Here is a 21,363-nt window from a genome sequence, read left to right on the forward strand (position 1 = left end):
GTCCAACGAAGCGAGGAGCGAAGCAAGCTGAAGAAAGTTTAAGTCTTAAGTACTTCGTGGAAAGCCAGACTTTATCACCAGACTTGAAGTCTGGAGCCTTACAGTGATGAGCATCGTAACCTTTCTTTGCTCGAAGTCCTGCTTTAACAAGCATCTCTTTTGTCTGAGTCCAAAGTTGATGGATATCCTTGGCAGTAGATTGAGCTGCCGGGGCGACACTGATAGTGGAAGTGGCAGTGGTGGTGATGGTAGTCGTCCGTAAACCACTTCGAATGGTGTTGATCCAGTGGATGTTGCTGGATGAGAATTTATGGCAAATTCTGCCCATGGCAACAGTTTAATCCAATCATTCTGGCTAGTGTTCATGTAGGTACGAATGAACTGCTTGAGTGTCCTGTTCATCCTTTCTGTTTGCCTGTTGGATTGAGGATCATATGTGGATGTGAAGTGAAGGGCAATACCAAACTTCTTACATAGTGCCTTCCAGAAGTTAGCTGTGAATTGAGCTCCACGATCAGAGACTATATGCTTAGGCAAGCCATGGAGGCGGAAGATGTGCGTAATGAATAGCTTGGCGAGCTCCATGGCAGTGGGTAAGCCTGGGAGAGCCACAAAATGCGCCATCTTCGAGAACCAAATGGTGTTGTGGCCTCCTGAAGATAGTAAATCGACCACGAAGTCTGTGGCAATATGTGTCCAAGGTTCTTCTGGCACAGGCAAGGGTTGGAGGAGACCCCATGGACGACCCGGCGGCGTCTTCTGTTTAGCGCAGTTAGTGCAGGAAGCGACGTAGGAGAATGTGTCTTCCTTCATGGTGGGCCACCAGTAAAAGGTTTGAAGTTTAGACAGGGTTCTCTGTTGACCAGGATGTCCTGAAAGTTTGCAGTCGTGGGCCCAAGCCAATAACTTTTTTCTGAGGTTCTTGGGTCCGATAGTCTTTCCTGCAGGTACAGAGTGCGTAGTTGCCAATATGACTTTCTCAGGGTCAATGATGTGTTGCGGTTCTTCTGGTATGTCCTTGGAGAGGAATGAACGAGATAGAGCGTCAGCTCTGATATTCTTATCTCCAGGGTGATATTTGAGCACAAAGTTGAATCTGTTGAAAAACAGAGACCATGTCGCTTGTCTATGGTTCAGGCACTGTGCGTGGCGGAGGTACTCCACATTCTTATGGTCTGTGAAGACCGTTACTTGATGTTGCGCTCCTTCGAGCCATGGGAACCATTCTTTGAATGCCATCTTTATAGCCATGAGCTCCTTACCTCCTATTCCATAATTTTTCTCTGCAGGAAAGAAGTGACGGGAGAAAAATTAGCATGGTTGAGGAACCTTTGAATCACCAGCCTGGCTTAATACTGCTCCTACGCCAAGGTCTGAGGCATCGACCTCCACGATGAAAGGCTTGGAGGGGTCTGGGTGATGAAGACACGGCTTGCTTGAGAAGGCATCTTTTAGTCTCTGGAATGCAGCTATAGCCTCTGGAGACCAATTAGCGACATTGGCACCTTTCTTTGTCATAGCTGTAAGCGGTACTGTAAGCGAAGAGTAGTTCTTGATGAAGGTACTGTAATATTTGGTGAAACCTAAGAAGCATCTGAGAGCTTTTAACCCGGTGGGTTGTGCCCATTTCTTGATACTCTCCAGCTTCTGTGGATCCATTTGAAAGCCTTGATTGGAAATGATGTAGCCTAAGAAAGGCACTGACTCTTTGTGAAATTCACATTTGGATAGCTTGGCGGAGAGATGGTTCTCCCGGAGCCTCTGTAATACCCTCTTAACATCCTCCTGATGACTGGACATGTCTTGAGAGAAAATCAATATGTCATCCAAGTAAATAACAACACACTTATAGAGGAGGTCCCAGAAAATGTCGTTCATTAAATTTTGAAAGACAGCCGGGGTGTTGCACAGGCCGAAGGGCATCATTAGATATTCAAAGTGGTCGTCCCGAGTGTTGAAGGACGTCTTCCACTTGTTGAGAGTGGCATCGAAAGGTCTTGCATTCTGTTGAGAATGGTGTTTTCGTGTGCCCATGGGCCTCAGCCTGACCCAGACCTTCAGGCCCGAGCCAAGGGTTGACGGTGGCTCCTCATAGCTGACGGTCTACCCTCCGCCAGGCCGGCAAGCTCCCAAGGCCAATATCCGAGGATGTTGGAAGTTGAATGGTCCTCCGACCATTCCGGGCCCTTTCGGACCTGCTGCGAGCAGCATGGAGCAGCAGGCCTGGCCTGAGTTTGAGGGCAGACGGACCTTGACACAAAGACAAGAAGATTGATGCAACGGCATCACATGACACGAAGACTTGGGTTGATGCGACGGCATCACATGGCACGAAGACGGGTTGATGCGACGGCATCACATGGCACGAAGACTTAGGTGAACACATGACACCAGGACTAAGAAGACATGACACCAGGATCGATGTAGACGGCATCGCAGACGAGATACTTGGGATCGATGCAGACGGCATCGCAGACGAGACACTTGGGGTCGATGCAGACGGCATCGCAGACGAGGCACTTGGAACTTGACTAGACGAGAAGCAAGGAAGGCGGACATTGGCACTGTCTCTCAGGGCGCCCTACTCAGGCCACCCGCGGGACTGAGTCGCGGACCACCCTGTCCACTACGCGCCCTACACAGCCCTTGCAGACTGGTCACGGACCACGAGGAGAACGGGACAGCGCAGGAAAGATCCAGGACATGACGGCTCAGGAGCACAGGACAACCGTCCACCAGCAGGCTAGTCCACTCAGACACACATCATCCGAGGGACCCCCGGCCTACCGGACCAGAAGGCTCGAGAGCGTGGAAGACGAGACACAGGAACGAACATCCAGGAAGGCAGGAACACCAGGACGTAGAAGATCAAGACACCAGGACACCTGGACATGGACCTCAGGCACGAAGACTAGACATGATACAATGGATGAGACGAGGAGCTCCACGAAGAGAAGAAGACCTTACACAGACTCTGGCAGGCAGGAACCTCCAGAGTGGAGTCACCACGATGGAAGGCGAAGAACGGATTCACGGAGCAGCCCTTTATAGGGCTGAGGCAGGAAACAGTCACAAAGGTTGGGCCAGCACACTTCCTGTGCCTGGCCCTTTAAATGCAGCAAGAAGATGCGGCCACGCACCTAGGAGAGAGCAGGAGCTGTGCAGGACCGCGGACAGTGGCCTGCACCGACATAATCACGTAAGAAGCAGGGCAGGGCCTGAGGAGCAGGCCCTGACGTCGGCAGCGGCTCCAGCTGCTGCGGGGAGCCCCGGGGGCGGCTCAGGCCGCTGGGCCAGCCCGGGGATGTGGCCTTAGTGCCTCGAAGAGGAAGATGACGTCGGAGGTGTTCCCGGGCCCCGTGGGAGAAGCAGAATGTCCGCGGCTCCGGCCGTGGTGAAGAGGACAATGCAGGGCGGCCTCCGGGCCGCAGAAGAAACTTCAGTCCACAGCTCCAGCCGCGAGGGAAGGCCGACGGTGGAGTCCTGCCGCGACGGCTGAAGATAACCAGCAAGAGGTGACTGAGCCTGCTCGCGGGAGAACCCGCGGGCAGTGTTCATAACACCACTCATCGCCAGCTCGAATGCGAAGTAAATTGTAGGCTCCTTTCAGATCCAGTTTGGAAAAGATTTGAGCTCCTTGTAATCTGTCAAATAGCTCTGAAATCAGAGGGAGGGGATAGCGATCCTTGATTATTTTGTTGAGGCCCCTGTAATCTATACATGGACGCAGTGTTCCATCCTTTTTGCCCACAAAGAAAAATCTTGCGCCAGCAGGGAACTTGGATGGTTTTATGAAGCCCTTTTGGAGATTCTCCTGAATATATTCGGACATGGCTTTATTTTCTGCCATGGACAGTGGGCACACTCTACCCTTGGGTGGCTCCGTATTAGGCTTCAGATTAATAGCGCAATCATACGGTCTGTGAGGCTGAAGTATATCTGCAGCTTCTTTCGAAAAGACATCTTGGAAAGATGCATAATGAGGCGGCAACCCCGGCATTACTAGAGTGGTAGGCATACAGGGTAATGAAGCTACCTCCATCAGGCATTTATCATGGCAGTCTGGACCCCATCTTGACAGTTCCAAAGTAGCCCAAGTGAATTGAGGCATATGCTGCTGCAGCCAAGGTAATCCCAGTACTATAGGGTGCATGGCCTTCTCTAACACAAAGAAGGAGATGGTCTCCAAATGGAGGGCACCGGTCCATAGACACACTGGTTCGGTATGTAGTGTTACTTCACCCAGTAAGGGCTCTCCATGGATGGATGAAAGAAGTAGTGGAGGCTTCATAGTAGAAGTGGGGATCCGTAGATGCTCCACTAATCATTGTAGAATAAAATTTCCTCCTGCCACGGAGTCCACTAGGGCAAGAGTCTGGTACTCTAAGGGTCCGCAGATCAAGGATACAGGAAGAGAGAGCGGAGGAGAAGGAGTGATGAGACCTAAGAAGAGTCCTCCTACAGGGCTTAGGTCTGCCAGTTTCCCGGACATATTGGGCAGGTTTGGACAGCATAAGAACATAAGAAAATGCCATACTGAGTCAGACCAAAGGTCCATCAAGCCCAGCATCCTGCTTCCAGCAGTGGCCAATCCAGGCCATAAGAACCTGGCAAGTACCCAAAAGCTAAGTCTATTCCATGTTATCATTGCTAATGGCAGTGGCTATTCTCTTAGGGGGTAATTTTCAAAAGGAGTTACATGCGTAAATGTAGCTACTATTGTAGCAATTTTCAAAAGCCATTTACTCAAGTAAAGTGCACTTATGTGAGTATATCCTATAGACAAGTCAATGGCATATATTGTAGCAATTTTCAAAAACCCACTTACTCAAGTAAAGTGAATTTACTCCAGTAAACCTGGTTTTTACTCGAGTAAATGCTTTTTAAAATCAGGCCCTAAGTGAACTTAATAGCAGGTAATGGACTTCTCCTCCAAGAACTTATCCAATCCTTTTTTAAACACAGCTATACTAACTGCACTCACCACATCCTCTGGCAACAAATTCCAGAGTTTAATTGTGCATTGAGTAAAAAAGAACTTTCTCCGATTAGTTTTAAATGTGCCCCATGCTAACTTCATGGAGTGCCCCCTAGTCTTTCTACTATCCGAAAGAGTAAATAACTGATTCACATCTACTCGTTCTAGGCCTCTCATGATTTTAAACATCTCTATCATATCCCCCCTCAGCCGTCTCTTCTCCAAGCTGAAAAGTCCCAACCTCTTTAGTCTTTCCTCATAGGGGAGTTGTTCCATTCCCCTTATCATTTTGGTCGCCCTTCTCTGTTTGAGATGCGGCGACCAGAATTATACACAGTATTCAAGGTGCGGTCTCACCATGGAGCGATACAGAGGCATTATATAAATAGACGCAGTTCTTGATGTGAGAAGATGAGGCAGAGTATGGGAATACCTCCTGTCATGGGAAGGGTATGGCCCTGAAGAATATTCTTGGACACCAATGTCTAATATCCTGGATAAAGAGATGCTACAGGACTTCCATCATCAGCATCCTCAAAAACCAAGACTTGGTAGGAAACAGCGTGAAGGTAATGTGCCCGGATGTTGGGAATTATTAGAAAGGGAATAGTGAATAAAATGGAAAATGTCATAATGCCTCTGTATCGCTCCATGGTGAGACCGCACCTTGAATACTGTGTACAATTCGAACTGTTTAAATCAGTTCGAGAAAGCCTTCAAAGTCATGAAGAATCAGGTCCTCGCGTTCCCACAGCGAAGAAGCCCAAGATAAAGCTCGTCCGTCCAGATACGACAGGATATAGGTGGTCTTGGCGTAGGCTGTGGGAAAGTGACCAAGTTGTAAAGCAAAGTGCATACAGCACTGGTTAATGAAGTGTCTGCATCTCCAAACTTCTCCCGAGAAGCGGGTGGGAGCAGCTAGACTAGAGGCACAGTAGTCTTGACTGTCACCTCAGATGGTTTAGCTTCTTTACCTAAGGTGGAAGGCGAGTTCATCTGTATGTGTAGTAGATTAAACGCAGCTGTCAGTCCTTCCAGCGCAGTCTGTTGTTCGGAGATCCGCTGGGCCAGGCCTGGAATGGCCTGCAACGCAGTGAGCTGAGCCGGATCCATGGAGTTAGCGATCTGTTGTTATTATGTGTGTTTTGGTGGATCCTTGGATGCTGTGGTGATGACCACATGGGGAGGAGCCCCATGAGGAGCAGCAGCACTGGGCTAGACTCGTATACACAAACATACAAGAACAGTTCTTTATTAGACAGCTTGATGATAGCCAGCAGGTGGCAGTAGTGAGGTAGTTGCAGTCTCAGGGACCTTGGCAGAGGGAGCCCTTCTCTCTTAGATGACGTAAGGAGGTTCCGCAGCAGGTCTCCCAGCGCGGAGATACTGTGGGTGATAAGACTGAGAGTTAAAGTACTCACTAAGAGTTGCTGTTGATATGCGATTCCACCAGATGTGTTGTAGAAGGTACAGGCACTGAGGCAGGGAGAGCAGGCCCTCGAGGAGCGAGTACCTGTTTCCTGTAAGGCACCTGAAATAAAGCAGAGGGCCCCCGAGGAGTGGGTACCCAGGTTAGTCATTACCCCGAAGGATAGAGAAAAGGTTCCAGCGGCAGCACGGAAGCAGCAGAGTAGCTTAGACAGGAAAGGATTCAAGTCCTTGCTAACTCAGGGAGCTAGCAAATGAATGAAGGTAATATACCCGGATGGCGTGATGTCAGCATGAGGGGATACCCTCGAGGATCGCGCCAAGGGTTATACAAAGACGTGGGTTGCACGTGAGTGTGCACCCTAGCAGCTACCTGGGAGGAGCAATGGCAGGAAGCTGCACCATACCTGTTCCGGGGACGCCAGAGAGGTCGGCCTGTAGATGCAGCGGTAGCCATCTTGCCCAGGTAAGCAGGAGGAGCCGAGAATGAGATGAGGCAAGTGGGGCGAAGCCGTCAAAGACCGACAGACGCTACACCTATCCCATGACTTTTTACTTTTCCTAGAAGCCTCTCATGAGGAACTTTGTCAAACGCCTTCTGAAAATCCAAATACACTACATCTACCGGTTCACCTTTATCTACATGTTTATTAACTCCTTCAAAAAAGTGAAGCAGATTTATGAGGTAAGACTTGCCTTGGGTAAAGCCATGCTGACCTTGTTCCCTTAAACCATGTCTGACTTCTGTGGTAAATAAAATTAATGGAATCACTACTGAAATAGAGAACAGTGCAACTTTTGGAATCCAATGGATTGCAAGATCCAAGGCAGCACAATTATGCCAGAAGTAAATCTTGTCAGATGAATCTGATCAATTTCTTTAATTGGGTGACCAGAGAGCTGGATCAAGGAAAGCACTAGATGTAGTGTACTCAGATTTCTGGCTCTGCACAGAAGACTTATATAAAAAATTGTACCCCCTTGGTATGGATCCTAGAGTGACTGACTGGGTTAGAAACTGGCTGAATGGGAGGCGACAAAGGGTAGTGGTAAATGGAGTTTTCTCTGAGAAGGGGGTTGTTACTAATGGTGTGCCTTGGGGATCAGACCTTGGACCGGTTCTTTTCAACATTTTTGTGAGCAACATAATGGAAGATTGTCAGGAAAGGTTTGTCTTTTTGCCAATGATACCAAAATCTGTAATAGAGTGGACAGCCAGGAAAGAGTGGAAGATATGAGAAGGGATATAGTAAAACTCGAGGAATGGACTATGGTCTTGGCAGCTAAGATTTAATGCTATAAAATGCAGAGTAATGCATTTCGGCTGCAAAAATCCAAGGGAAAGGCACAGTACTGTAGGTGAAATTCTTCTAAGAACAAAGAAAGAGCGGTATCTGGAGGTAATTGTATCTGATGATCTTAAGGTGGCCAAACAGGTAGATAAAGCAACGGTAAAAGCCATAAAGTTGCTTGGCTGCATGATCAGCAGAAATAGGGAGGTGATATTGCCCATGTATAGGTCCCTGGTGAGATCTCACTTGGAATACTGTGTACAATTCTGGAGACCGCACCTTCAAAAGGACATAAAAGGCTGGAGTCAATCCAGAAGGTGGCTACTAAAATGGTCAGTGGTCTTCATTCTAAAGCATATGGGGATAGACTTAAAGATATAAACATGAATACCCTGGAGGAAAGGCAAGATAGGGGAGATATGATAGAGACATTCAAATATCGCAAAGGTTTCCATGCACAGGAAATGAGCCTTTTTCAACGGAAAGGAGGCTCTAGAACGAAGGATCATGAAATGAGGTTAAAGGGGGAAGACTCAGAAGTAATCTTATAAAATATTTCTTTATAGAGAGGGTTGTGAATGTGTGGAACAGCCTCCCAGTGGAAGTAATGGAGACAAAAACAGTATCTGAATTCAAGAAAGCATGGGATAAATACAGGGGATCCCTAAGGAAGTGATGAAAATTATAATGCTAAATTAATTGGACAGATTGGCAGACTGGATGGGCCATAAAGTCTTTTTCTGTCATCATGTTTCTTTATTTCTATGCTTTTAAAAAAAATTGTACCCAATATACATTATACAATGTAGTCTCATTTAAAAAGATATATGGATAACCTAAGCTCCAAACTCAAAGTCTAGTGGTGAGAACCATTACTCAAAGTCAACCAATAGAATTTACAATACTAACAGTCTTATAATCATATTATGACATTTAGATTAAAAACTTACAATTTAGAGCAATCCAACAATAACTGTGCTTTAAGTTGAGTGAAGGTTGCCTGATCAGAAAACACAATGTGATCTTTATGTGATGCCATCATGTAAACATAGTGAAGAAAAAGCTGCTCACAAACTGATACGATATATAAAATTAAACGATGGCATAATTCAATATTTTCTCTAATGGTCAATGTTGAATCAGGGATACTTTGCTGAATGTTCTTGAAAACAGCTCTTACTTCTCCAAGAATAATGTCCTCCTGCAGGTAAATTAAACAAAAAGACATACAACCTCTTACTCCTGTTAATTCATTCATTCTAGCAAGAAAAGTGCTAGTCTTATTTGCACCAAATCTGTGCTAAGAGAGGAAAAAACATTTATAGTCAGACTCTTTGTATTTCCATATTGAGTATAAATTGGGTCTTTTCCAGTCTCATATACTCTCATTTTTCGATATTATCCATACAGATGCTTTTCCAAAAGAACCTACAGTCCTTTCTAGGAAGGTATGAGAAATGACTTTTGGGTGTGAAGGTGAAATTACTTCTTACCTGACAATTTTCTTTCCATTAATAGTCAGACCAGACCAGGCCAGACCAGAGGTTATGCATGCCAACCAGCAGAGGAAGACGGAGATCAAGAGGCTCGCTGATGTCACTCCATGTACACAACTCTGTGCTGACACCAGCCTGTCAGCATTCCTGTAAAGTTAATTGTGGACAAGCTCAATATCATCAACTATCAATCATATTATCGGTTCAAGTAATCTTTTTTTTTTTTTAAACCTCTGGACTTCCAGAAGAACAAGGAATCAGAAATGAAGGAAAAACCAGAAACCATTCACCTGCTGTGAAGTATATATAAACCCAAAATAAAGCCATAAATACAAAACTTACAAAAATGCCAGTAAAAAAGAGACCTCCATAATCATTTGTTTGGGCTAAATAGAAAATCACTTATCTGTGGTTAAAACGATATTTAGTGAATCTTTAAACCACTTATGTGAAAAATGTCCAAAATTATTTTAATCATTGATCTCTTACATGAAAACATAAAACATTGGCATATGCTACTTTATAAAGGAATTCAAGTAGCACAACATTAAAGATAAGTGTCTACGGTTAATTACTGCTAAAGTCTTTTTAAATGCAAATATTGCGTGGATTTTGCTAAATCCGGAAAAATCCGAACCTGGCCACCCAAGAATAAAGACTTAATATTCTTAAAATAATTCTTCATGATTAACCCAAGATCATTTTCAGAGAAAAAGGTAACAAACAAAGCAGACCTCTCAATTACTTCAACCCCAGAAGTTTCAAGAAAATTGAACAGATTAGACATATCTATCCCTAAACTAGGCAATATAGGGGTGCTTTTTTGAGGTAGGAAGAATTTTTTTTTTAATGAAGGAACTTTATCTGGAGGCAATTTTAGGATTTCAGTCACATAAGTTTTAAAAGTCTGAAACGGAAGCTCTCCCATCACCTTTGGAAAATTAAGGATTCTCAGATTTAAGTGTCTTAAATAATTTTCAACAGACTCAAGCCTTCTCAATGATGAAAGTCTTACATTCACTGTAACCACACTTAAATCTTGCAATTTTTTAACCTCTTGGGTTACCTTCTCCATAGCGTTCGTTTGATCTATTTTCTCTTGGTTGTGGTCTTTTTTTTTTTTGCATATAGTGATTTCCTTGTTCTCCCCCGATTATAGGGTATAATGGGACATGCATTTAACTTTATATAGTGATTTCCTTGTTCTCCCCCGATTATAGGGTATAATGGGACATGCAATAAATAAATTGTGTCATTTGGTTATGGTATGTTAGTATAGTAACTATATTATTTCTCTTATTAATTGTGTTGTAACATTTATTTTCTTGTTTTTCATGATGTAAATCATTGATGAAAACTAATAAAAATTTAAATTAAAAAAAAAAAGCAAAATCATTTTTATTGTAAAGACAAGCATTTCCACTAGCACTGCAACATATTCAAAAACACTAGCAACAAGAGAACAAACAGTACAGTAGTGATGCTGGCCTCCTGTTTAGTAACAATACCCACCCCAATAAGCAAACAAAACCTCCACCACTCCCAACACATTCAAACTGCACAACCAAACACACCACATACACCCCATTCAGACAACCACCTCACCTTCCAACCACAATCGCACGCTCCCCCAACCCCCGCCCAAGAGCCCTAAAAATATTTAGGGAAAGAAAAAACCCTGAACAAGAGAGTTTAGTAGCAAGGCTACTCAGGAGTTACTCACCCTGGGAGAGTTGGTGTACCAAGTTTCAATATATCCTGCTGTAAGCAATTGAGTCTGGAAATCCAAGGTGAGAGAAGAGTAATAGCAAGCCCAGCAATCTGCATATCGCTTATCCCTAGGCTGAGGAGACTTGGGAAAATCCATGCGTTTCAGCAAAATCATGTCCATCATGCGAAGGTACCAGGCCACAAGTGAGGGTGTACTCGCAGGCTCAATCCACTCAGCAAGTATTGTTCGGCAAGCTAGTAGAAAAGCAGTCCTGCCAAAGCGATCCTGTGCCCCCGTACATTTCACAAGGAGCACCTGCGGTCCTGCCAATAGGAGCACAGCAGACAATCGTAAAGGTATCTGAATACATTTATTGACGCAGGCCAGTATATTTTTCCAGAAAGTCTCCAGGGAAGAGCAGAGAATCAGCCGATGCAACATGGTACCCTCTGTTGTGGAACATTTAATACATAGTGGAGAGGAGAGACAACCCATTCGAAAACGGCGCACATCGTCACAAATAATATGATGGATAATCCGAAATTGCAGGTCGCGCAACCCGCAGTCCTTCAGTCGTTTATGTAGAGAAGTTAAGCATGAAGTAAGGAAGGGAACTGTAACATCCTTTGCACAAAACAACGTCCAGTAGCAGGCCAGAAGATCAAGATGAGGAGTCAATCGCGCATTTGAAATCAATCTACTCCAGCCCTGTATAGAATTATGTAAGTACGCACACTCAACCAGTGTTTTAGCAAAAGCAGTTTCGCGTGCATACTCTGATTGCCAGCGAAAAGCCTGCAAATAGTGGTGAGCTTGTAGGTAGGCAAAGAAAAACTTACGGGGTAACGTGTAATTCTCAACCATAGTTGTATATTGTAACACTTGAGGGACGTCTTCTTCAAAGTAATGATAGGCATACCTAAGTCCACAGCGAGACCAAGTCTTGAAGATGCCACTGGTGGTAATACCAGGCTGAAAATCACAGTTACCCACCAGCGGAGTAAACAATGAGAACAAGCCCGGCAATCCATACAGCCGACGGAGCCACCGCCAGGCCCTGCGGCATGGATAAAAAAAACATTTGGGAATATTGAGAGATTGTACTGTGGCCGCAGGAGCTTGGACCACGTAGAGAGGAGACCAGGGCCCAGTCATACGATTTAACATCCCTTCTTCACAGTGGGGCGGATTTTCAGAGCCCTGCTCGCGTAAATCCGCCCAAAACCGGGCGGATTTACGTGAGCAGGGCCCTGCGCGCCGGTGAGCCTATTTTACATAGGCTCACCGGCGCGCGCAGAACCCCGGGACTCGCGTAAGTCCCGGGGTTTTCGGAGTGGGCGTGTCGGGAGGCGTGTCGGGGGCGGGGCCGGAGCGCGCGGCGTTGCAGGGGCGTGTCGGCAGCGTTTTGGGGGCGGGTACGGGGCGTGGCTACGGCCCGGGGCGGTCCGGGGGCGTGGCCGCGCCCTCCGTACCCGCCCCCAGGTCGCGGCCCGGCGCGCAGGAGTCCCGCTCGCGCGCTGGGATTTACGCCTAAATCCCCCGACAAAGGTAGGATGGGGGTTTAGACAGGGCCGGGCGGGTGGGTTAGGTAGGGGAAGGGAGGGGAAGGTGAGGGGAGGGCAAAGGAAAGTTCCCTTCTAGGCCGCTCCGATTTCGGAGCGGCCTAGGAGGGAACGGGGGTAGGCTGCGCGGCTCGGCGCGCGCAGGCTATACGAAATCGATAGCCTTGCGCGCGCCGATCCAGGATTTTAGCCGATACGCGCGACTACGCGCGTATCTACTAAAATCCAGCGTACTTTTGTTTGCGCTGGAGCGCAAACAAAAGTAGGCTATTCGCGCTCGTCTGAAAATCTACCCCAGTAAGTATATTCATCAAGGAGCGATTCCCCAATAAAACGCATCTGACAAGCAACATTGTAAGCACGGAAATCGGGCAGGCCCAACCCACCCCAAGCCTTCGGGTGCCCCAGTGTTTGATAGGCAATCCGTGCACGCTTACCCGCCCATATAAATTGGATCAACCCCCTCTGCAATTTATTAAGATCATAAACCTTAAGCCAAAGGGGAAGCATGTGTAACTTGTATAACAATTTAGGAACAATCATCATTTTAACTAGAGCACAACGCCCTGAAAATTGAGGGGAAGAGACCTCTCTTGGTTGTGGTCTAATTCAAATTTATCCATTCGTCTTGTAACTGTCTCCAGCCTATAGGCTTGTTCATCAAGTTTCGTCGCATTCCCTGCAACCAAGTCCCATAGGGACTCGAGTGTTACCACTCTCGCTGGTAACACTCGGTTTGGCCCATTTCCTCGGGGTAAATGAGCCAAACCGTTGCCCTTCTCTGGCATTTCTGCCACTCGATGTTGCCGAGAATCTGAGTCCTTCTTCCTCCAATCTCTCTCTGGGGACTCAGCAAGGGCTTGGTTGACTCCATTGCCAGTGGCGCCTCCCGTCTGAACCCGCTTGGTGACTTCTCCCATCGGCGTCTCAGCTACCGCTGCCACGGTCAGTGGAGAAGCCTGCAGTGGTGTCCTGGGGTCAAGGATAATTCCCCCGGTGATTAAAGGGCTCCTTTCCCCTCCTCTCCAGTGGGGCTAGATGTCCTCGATCTTGAGATTTGGGTCGCATATTGCGATATTAATCGCTGCCCTTCGGGGTTCTCTGATACGGGAGGAAAAACTCGAATCTTCCCCTTTCTTTTATGGGGCATTTTTCATTAAGAAACAACGATTTGAGGAGGCACAAAAAAGGAGCAGCTCAACATGCGACCTCTCTGGCAGCCATCTCTCGCCACCTCTGGAAATTGTGTGAAAAGATCAATTATCACCGGAATACTGGTGCAAGGTTTACCCACGAAAAGTAAAACATCATCCGCAAACAGTGCAGTCCGTAAAGACTGGGGGCCCACCCGCATCCCCCAAATTTGGGGGTCTTCCCGCAACCAAATAGCTAAGGACTCCAAGGCCAACATGAAAAGCAGTGGGAGAGTGGACAGGCCTGGCGAACTCCATAATGCAAGTCAAAAGGGGGGGATCGGCTCCCCGTTAATCAAAATACTGGAACTGGGATTACTGTAAAGAATCTCCACCCACCGTAAAAAATCCCCATCCAGCCCATACCGCCGCAATGCCCAAAAGAGGAAGTCCCACGTCAATGAGTCAAAGGCCTTCTTGGCATCTAGACTCAAAATCATCGCATCAACTCTAGCAGAGTAGCTAAGGAAGGCAATTAAGCGGTGGACATTACGTACCCCTTGCCGGCCCTGGACACACCCCGTCTGGTCACTATGAACTAAGGAGGGGAGAATGACACTAAGTTGCGCGGCCAGAATAGCAGCCAACAACAAACACCAACCGTATTGATCACATCACACCCATCCTCAGGAACTTACATTGGCTCCCAATAAACTATAGAATCTTACACAAGTCCCTCACCATCATTCACAAAACCATCCACAAACAGCTTCAACTCGATCTGCAGATCCCTTTCAAGCTTCACACTTCTACAAGACCCATCAGAGAAAGGTACAAAGGAACACTACACATTCCCGCAACTAAAGCCACCCTACATATAACCACCAGAGAACGGGCATTCTCGACTGCAGGACCTGCCATCTGGAACACCATGCCTACGGATCTCAGACTTGAACCCTGCCTTTTAACATTTCGGAAAAAAACTTAAAACCTGGCTATTCTTACAAGCCTTCCCGCAACAGGTTTGAACTATGAATAAAAGACATGTAGGAAAGCACTCCTTATAGATCCAGGCATCCCCTAGTTTACCACTTGTTTAAGTCCTTCTCCTTTTTTCTGTAGCCGCTTGCTACCTCGATGTCCAAGTTCACTCCAACTTGTTTTTTGTAACTTTGCCTCTTGTTCAATGTTAAGTTAAGTTAATGTTTACCCCTTGTTCCATGTAAACCGGCATGATATGATATGCATCATGAATGCTGGTATAGAAAAGTGTTAAATGAGGAAGTGACGTCACTTCCCATGCCGGGTGCTTTTTAGCAGAGCTCTCTGCCCCCGGAGCGTTTTAAGCAAAAAAATCAGTCAAACCCAGCCGATTTGCGGCGCTTTTTAGCACTTTCGATAGCGGACAACAGTGGGAACATGGCACAAAAAAAAAATGGTGGACTTCAAAAAGTTTTCATACACCAAAGGCGGCGATGCCCCGGACTCCACCGATCTCAAAATGGCGGCGGCAGCCGAGTCGGAGGACTCAGAGACCGAAGGGACAAATCCGGACCTACTGGATTCGGAGCGGCCTCTTCGCTCAGAGATGCGCTCCTGGTTTATGGAACTGCGGCGAGACATTAAGGTGTTCAAAACGGAGATTGCTGAAACGCTGCAAGAAATGAGGGAGGACAATGCGGCCTTGGGCCGCAGGCTGGACGAGGCGGATATGCGGTTGGACGAGTAGGAGGAACGGTGGCAGCAACAACATTTGGAGGTAACAGGTTTAAAATCAGCACAGACAGAACTGGAGGACAAACTCGAAGACCTGGAGAATAGGTCCAGACGCTGCAATCTCCGATTCAAGGGCATTCCTGAAAAAGAGGGTTATCAGGACTGTGTACTCATTATTCAAAAAATCTGCCATTTGATACTTGGGGGCATGGAGAATGATGATGGGGGCACCGCCGCTGATCCACGGATAGAGCGAGCACACAGGGCGCTGGGACCCAAGGTGGGAAATCGGACACGCGACATCGTGGTCTGCTTTCATTCGTTTGTGTACAAAGAAAAAATCGCAGCGGCAGCCAGGCAACAACCAGTGTGGGTATGGGAAGGAAACGAGATCTCCATCTATGCAGACTTAGCATCTAGCACTCTACGCAAGCGCTTATCCTTCCGACCGGTCACCTCAGCACTTACGACTGCTTCCATACGCTACAGATGGCTCTTCCCTTTCAGCTTATGGTTTCAGGTGGAGGGGAAATCCTACAAGGTCCGCATTCTGGATGCAGTAGTACAGGCCCTAAAAGAAGTGGGAATAACGGTGGACTTACCAGCGCTAAAGGAAGCAGGACCCTCAAGTTCTAAACCAGCTGCCTCACGATGGCAACGAGTCAACAAAGGAGGTCGTCGGCTTCGCAGGAATGCCAGTGATGCAGGAGCAGCTGCAGCTCTCACCTGAGTTGTCTAGACAATCTGCTTGGCATGTCTCTCACTGACTGGTTTCAAGTTGACCATTTACTATGTTCTCAACTAACTTGACTGTTTGGATTGGCAATGGCGTGGGTAAATTCAGTTCCAGTTACCTATAACACAGCTATAGGAGTAACAGTGGGATGCTCCGGGGGTGGGAGGAATCCGCCCGCTGGTGGTGTTGGGAAGTGGGTTGGGAAGAGGGGAAGTGAAGGGATAATAAGGATATGGATACGATTACCTTTCTTTCCCTTAATGTTAAGGGTTTAAACTCTGGTAGGAAAAGGAAGCTCTTATATCAGGCAGTGGAGCGTCTATCTGCCGGGGTCCTTTACTTACAAGAAACACATCTCCGTAAGCGTTATGAGGGTCTATTATGCTCAGATAAATACCCGACTCAATTTTGGGCGGCGGCGACCCCTGATTCTAAATATTCGGGTGTTGGTATTTTAATACATAAAGATATTCAGCTTGAAGTATGGAATACATTCCCTGACCCACAAGGCAGATTCCTACTCCTTAATGTAATAATGGGTGGGGAACCCTATACCCTGTGTTCTGTATACGGTCCCACTTCTCAGAAGGAAGCTTTTTATACTAAGCTGTATAAGATGTTAGCAGCTCATGCGACGGGCAGTGTCATTTTGGGAGGGGACTTCAACCTGACGCTTAACCCTCGATTGGATAATTCGACAGGGTCCAGTTCTGACTCTGCCCTTGCCCGGAAGGCTCTTAAGCAGATTCTCACGCTAATGGCTGGGGTGGATGTATGGCGCTCTCGCTTTCCAACATCTCGATGCTATACTTATTTCTCACCCCCACATAATAGCTACTCGCGTTTAGACATGTTCTTGATTGATAAGACTAAACTTAATGCAGTACAAGCAGTAGATATTGAGCCTATAGTCTGGTCTGACCATGCTCCCATTTGGTTTAAAATAGTTATGGGCCAGTCAGATACTGGCCAGCATTTTTGGCGGCTGAATGATTCCTTACTGGAAGATAACCTTTTTCAGAAACAGCTGGCTCAGGAAATCCAGGAATATATTCGTCTTAATGACACAGGAGAGGTGGGGGCTGGGGCGCTATGGGAATGCCTGAAATGTGTCCTTCGGGGATCCTGCATTGCGCGGGCCTCTTATGTCAAACGGCGGCGAGAGCGGGAGCGCCAGACTTTGCTGACAGATCTATCTAAGTTGGAATGGACTCACATGCGGGAGGGGGCTCGTCCTTCCTTGCGGGGTCACATACAGGAGCTTAGGGGTAAGATCATGGCTTTAGATTCAGCCCGGATAGCCCATCAATTGGAAATGGCCCAGCAGCAATTTTTTGAGGGCGGGAATAAAGCTGGACGTTATTTAGCCCATAGTCTTAAAAGGAAACAGGCTCAGGCTAATATTTCTAAAATCAAAGATAACTCTGGGGGGCTTCTTACCGATAACACCTCAATTAGGCAATGCTTTCACAAGTTTTATTCGGCCTTATATAAGGGGGAAACTGACATACAGGCAGCTTCGGTTGAGGCCTATCTCTCTCGGTTAGCTCTCCCCAAGCTGACCTCAGCCCAAAGGCAATTTCTAGATAGGGATATTACAGCCATAGAACTGGAGGAAGCTATTAACTCACTTAAATTAGGAAAATCACCAGGCCTCAACGGGTTTACACCACGGTTTTATAAACAATTTGCTACGGCCCTTACCCCCCTTCTCTTGACGTTTTTTAATTCCCTGCGGACCGGGTCTACCTTGTCTGCCCAGGCTAATATGGCTGGGATCACACTATTAGTCAAACCTGGACGGGACCCCTCAGTCTGTGGTTCGTACAGGCCCATTTCTCTGTTGGTCAAATATATAGTTAAACTATCCTGGTTCTACCACAGGTATTATCACTGGTAAGTATTACAAACAATATACCCGTGTTTACAGTTAAATGTTTTCAATTTTTATTCTTTAACAATCCTTTAAAAATACATAAAACATCACCTATTGCATCAGCCATTCATACCACACTCATTCATACAACAATGAAATATTAAAATTTAACAATACAAACTTGTTACACTTTAACAATACAACAATATTGCAACAATCCCTAATTACAATGTAAACATACTCCTCATTTACTAAGTATCCCTGTTCCAACTACATTTAACACAAAAATTCCTTTTCTCTTTATGAACCCTATTCTATTATATTAACATGCTTCCTTTAAATGATCATTTAAAGTTGATGTTCCTTATTGAATTGCTGTTTGTGAATTAATATTCAACAATGTCCCCTTATTAGATTACCTTTTATAAATCGATATTTCTTTTGTAACATCCCACACACCGATTTTCATTTAACCTCTTCTTGAGTTTAACACTCTTATTTCAAATTCACTGCCCAATTCACAGCATAACGGGAAACCTATATTCCAATCCTCACTTTGTATTCTCTATTTCCAACATCCCTTAAATGATTGTCTATTTCATCAGTAACTGCTCCTTTCCTCTGAAAGCTATATTATTTTATCTGTATATCATATATCTTTTCACTAGGTTCTCAACAGATATTTCATCGTGTCTCCCTTTTATTGTGCAAAGACCGCCATAATTCGAACCATCTTTCCTCGACAAGACAACGCTGCGGTCTTTGCACAATAAAAGGGAGACACGATGAAATATCTGTTGAGAACCTAGTGAAAAGATATATGATATACAGATAAAATAATATGGCTTTCAGAGGAAAGGAGCAGTTACTGATGAAATAGACAATCATTTAAGGGATGTTGGAAATAGAGAATACAAAGTGAAGATTGGAATATAGGTTTCCCGTTATGCTGTGAATTGGGCAGTGAATTTGAAATAAGAGTGTTAAACTCAAGAAGAGGTTAAATGAAAATCGGTGTGTGGGATGTTACAAAAGAAATATCGATTTATAAAAAGTAATCTAATAAGGGGACATTGTTGAATATTAATTCACAAACAGCAATTCAATAAGGAACATCAACTTTAAATGATCGTTTAAAGGAAGCATGTTAATAGAATAGAATAGGGTTCATAAAGAGAAAATGAATTTTTGTGTTAAATGTAGTTGGAACAGGGATACTTAGTAAATGAGGAGTATGTTTACATTGTAATTAGGGATTGTTGCAGTATTGTTAAAGTGTAACAAGTTTGTATTGTTAAATTTTAATATTTCATTGTTGTATGAATGAGTGTGGTATGAATGGCTGATGCAATAGGTGATGTTTTATGTATTTTTAAAGGATTGTTAAAGAATAAAAATTGAAAACATTTAACTGTAAACACGGGTATATTGTTTGTAATACTTACCATTTCTCTGTTGAACATAGATGTTAAGTTGTTGGCAAAAATTCTTGCGAACCGCTTAAATTGCTTTATAAATCAATTGGTGGGGGTAGATCAGGCTGGTTTTTTCCCAGGTAGAACCACTGTCGATAATGTCCACAAAATTATGGATACTATATGGTATGCCCAAAAACATAGAATTCCTGCAGTGGCTTTGTCAATTGATGCTGACAAAGCATTTGACCGGGTGCATTGGCCTTATCTCTTCCAGACATTGGAGTGTATGGGTTTTGGCGCCTCATATCTGCAATGGCTGGGTCAGCTTTATAATTCTCCCAGGACTTGTTTGAAGATAAACGGCGGTTACTCCACTCCATTTGACATGGGTAGGGGGACTAGGCAGGGATGCCCGCTATCCCCTCTCCTCTTTGTATTATTTCTTGAACCGTTTGCTATTACTATACGTAGAAATGCCAATATCTCCGGAGTAACCAGAGGTGACTTCTCTACTAAAATTTCTCTGTATGCTGATGACATCTTATTTACGCTCACCGATCCAGCAAATTCCCTCGATTGTATCATTGATGAGATGGAGGCCTTTGGTAGGGTCTCTGATTTCACGGTGAACTGGGATAAATCGGAGGTTCTTAATATCAATTTACATCCCAGATCGGTCAGTCAACTTAAGGAGTTGTTCCCATTCAAATGGGCCAAAACCCAAATTAAATACCTAGGGATTCAACTTAATGCCACTCAAGATTTGCTCACCATTAATTACACCCCTCTTTGGAATAAATTGTCTAAGGATATGGAGGAGTGGAGCCGCTACCAGATTTCTTGGCTGGGAAGAATGGCTGTCTTTAAGATGAATATTCTCCCTAAATTACTGTATCTCTTTCAGACACTCCCAGTTCTGGTTGCTGTATCCATGTTAAAACAATGGCAGAGGTGATATATGGCTTTTATTTGGGCGGGTCGACGGCCCCGGGTAGCCCGGAGAGTCTTAACCCAACCTAAAGTTAGAGGTGGTCTGGGAGTGCCGGATCTTATCCGTTACTTCCGAGCCGCTCAGTTCAAAAAACTGGTGGATTTGCATCTATCCAGACGACCGAAGCAGTGGGTGCTCATTAATCAGGAGCTTATAGGAGCTGTACCACTTTGTAGTTTTATATGGCAGCCTAAACACACTTGGACGGCAGACCCGGACTTGGTGCTACCTCCCTCCACACTTATGCTGTTTCATTTATGGCACCAATGTGGTGCTTCTTTGGTGGGGAATAGGGCATATCATGCTAGTACAAATATTTATACTAATAAAGCTTTCCGCCCGGGATTTGAGAGCTCGACTTTTTTAGAGTGGAGGAGACGGGGCATCTGGACATGGGGACATGTTTGGGGTTCTGCATCATTGCGCCCTTTTGCTGATCTTCAGCGAGCTTATGACTTACCTGAGTTGGCCATGTATTCATACTTGCAATTGGCTCATTTTGCTAAGACCAATTTGCTTGCTTCTTATTTAGCTCAGGGTAAGTCTGACTTTGAGAAGCTATGTGAGAGGGCTCATGGTTGTACTAAAATATTATCAAGACTGTATCAAATGTTATTGTTACAGGATACCCCAACTTATACCTTTCAAAAATCCTGGGAGCAAGACCTCCAGGTCGGATGGACCCCTCAAGTCTGGAAATCGATCTTTCAGAACCTGGGCAGGGGTTATATTGCGGCCTCTCTTATTGAGAACTCCTATAAGCTGTTATACCGATGGTACAGGTGTCCTTCCCAATTGCATAAATTTATGCCTCTCTGCCCAGACACGTGTTGGGGAGGCTGTATGGAGGAGGGTACATTTTATCATATGTGGTGGGCTTGCTCTCATATTCAGGCTGTATGGGGGATGGTGTTTCATTGGCTGAGCAATTTTTTCCCTGGGCTGCCTTTTTTCACCCCTGCGCAAGCGCTGTTGGGTCAGGCTCTACCTGGGCTGTCGCAGACTTCTAATCAGTTAGCCCAGTAT

The 21,363-nt window shown here is 45.5% G+C and overlaps 1 protein-coding gene across 4 annotated transcripts in view; it reads right to left on the reverse strand.

The window, feature by feature from the left end:
* The window catches only part of CCDC87 (coiled-coil domain containing 87), a 513,138-nt gene that overhangs the window by 446,055 nt on the left and 45,720 nt on the right, over positions 1 to 21,363 (reverse strand). For 2 of the 4 annotated variants that reach the window (XM_029599751.1, XM_029599752.1), the window contains 2 exons: positions 9,192 to 9,341; positions 8,649 to 8,899 (listed from right to left, as the gene is read on the reverse strand). In XM_029599751.1, coding sequence (XP_029455611.1) covers positions 8,649 to 8,740 — 92 coding nt within the window. In that variant the 5' untranslated portion in view covers positions 8,741 to 8,899; positions 9,192 to 9,341. The remainder of the gene's footprint in view (positions 1 to 8,648; positions 8,900 to 9,191; positions 9,342 to 21,363) is intronic. The other 2 variants (XM_029599749.1, XM_029599748.1) reach the window with 1 other exon arrangement.

This window comes from Rhinatrema bivittatum, chromosome 4, assembly GCF_901001135.1.
Source record: "Rhinatrema bivittatum chromosome 4, aRhiBiv1.1, whole genome shotgun sequence".
Lineage (NCBI taxonomy): Eukaryota > Metazoa > Chordata > Amphibia > Gymnophiona > Rhinatrematidae > Rhinatrema > Rhinatrema bivittatum.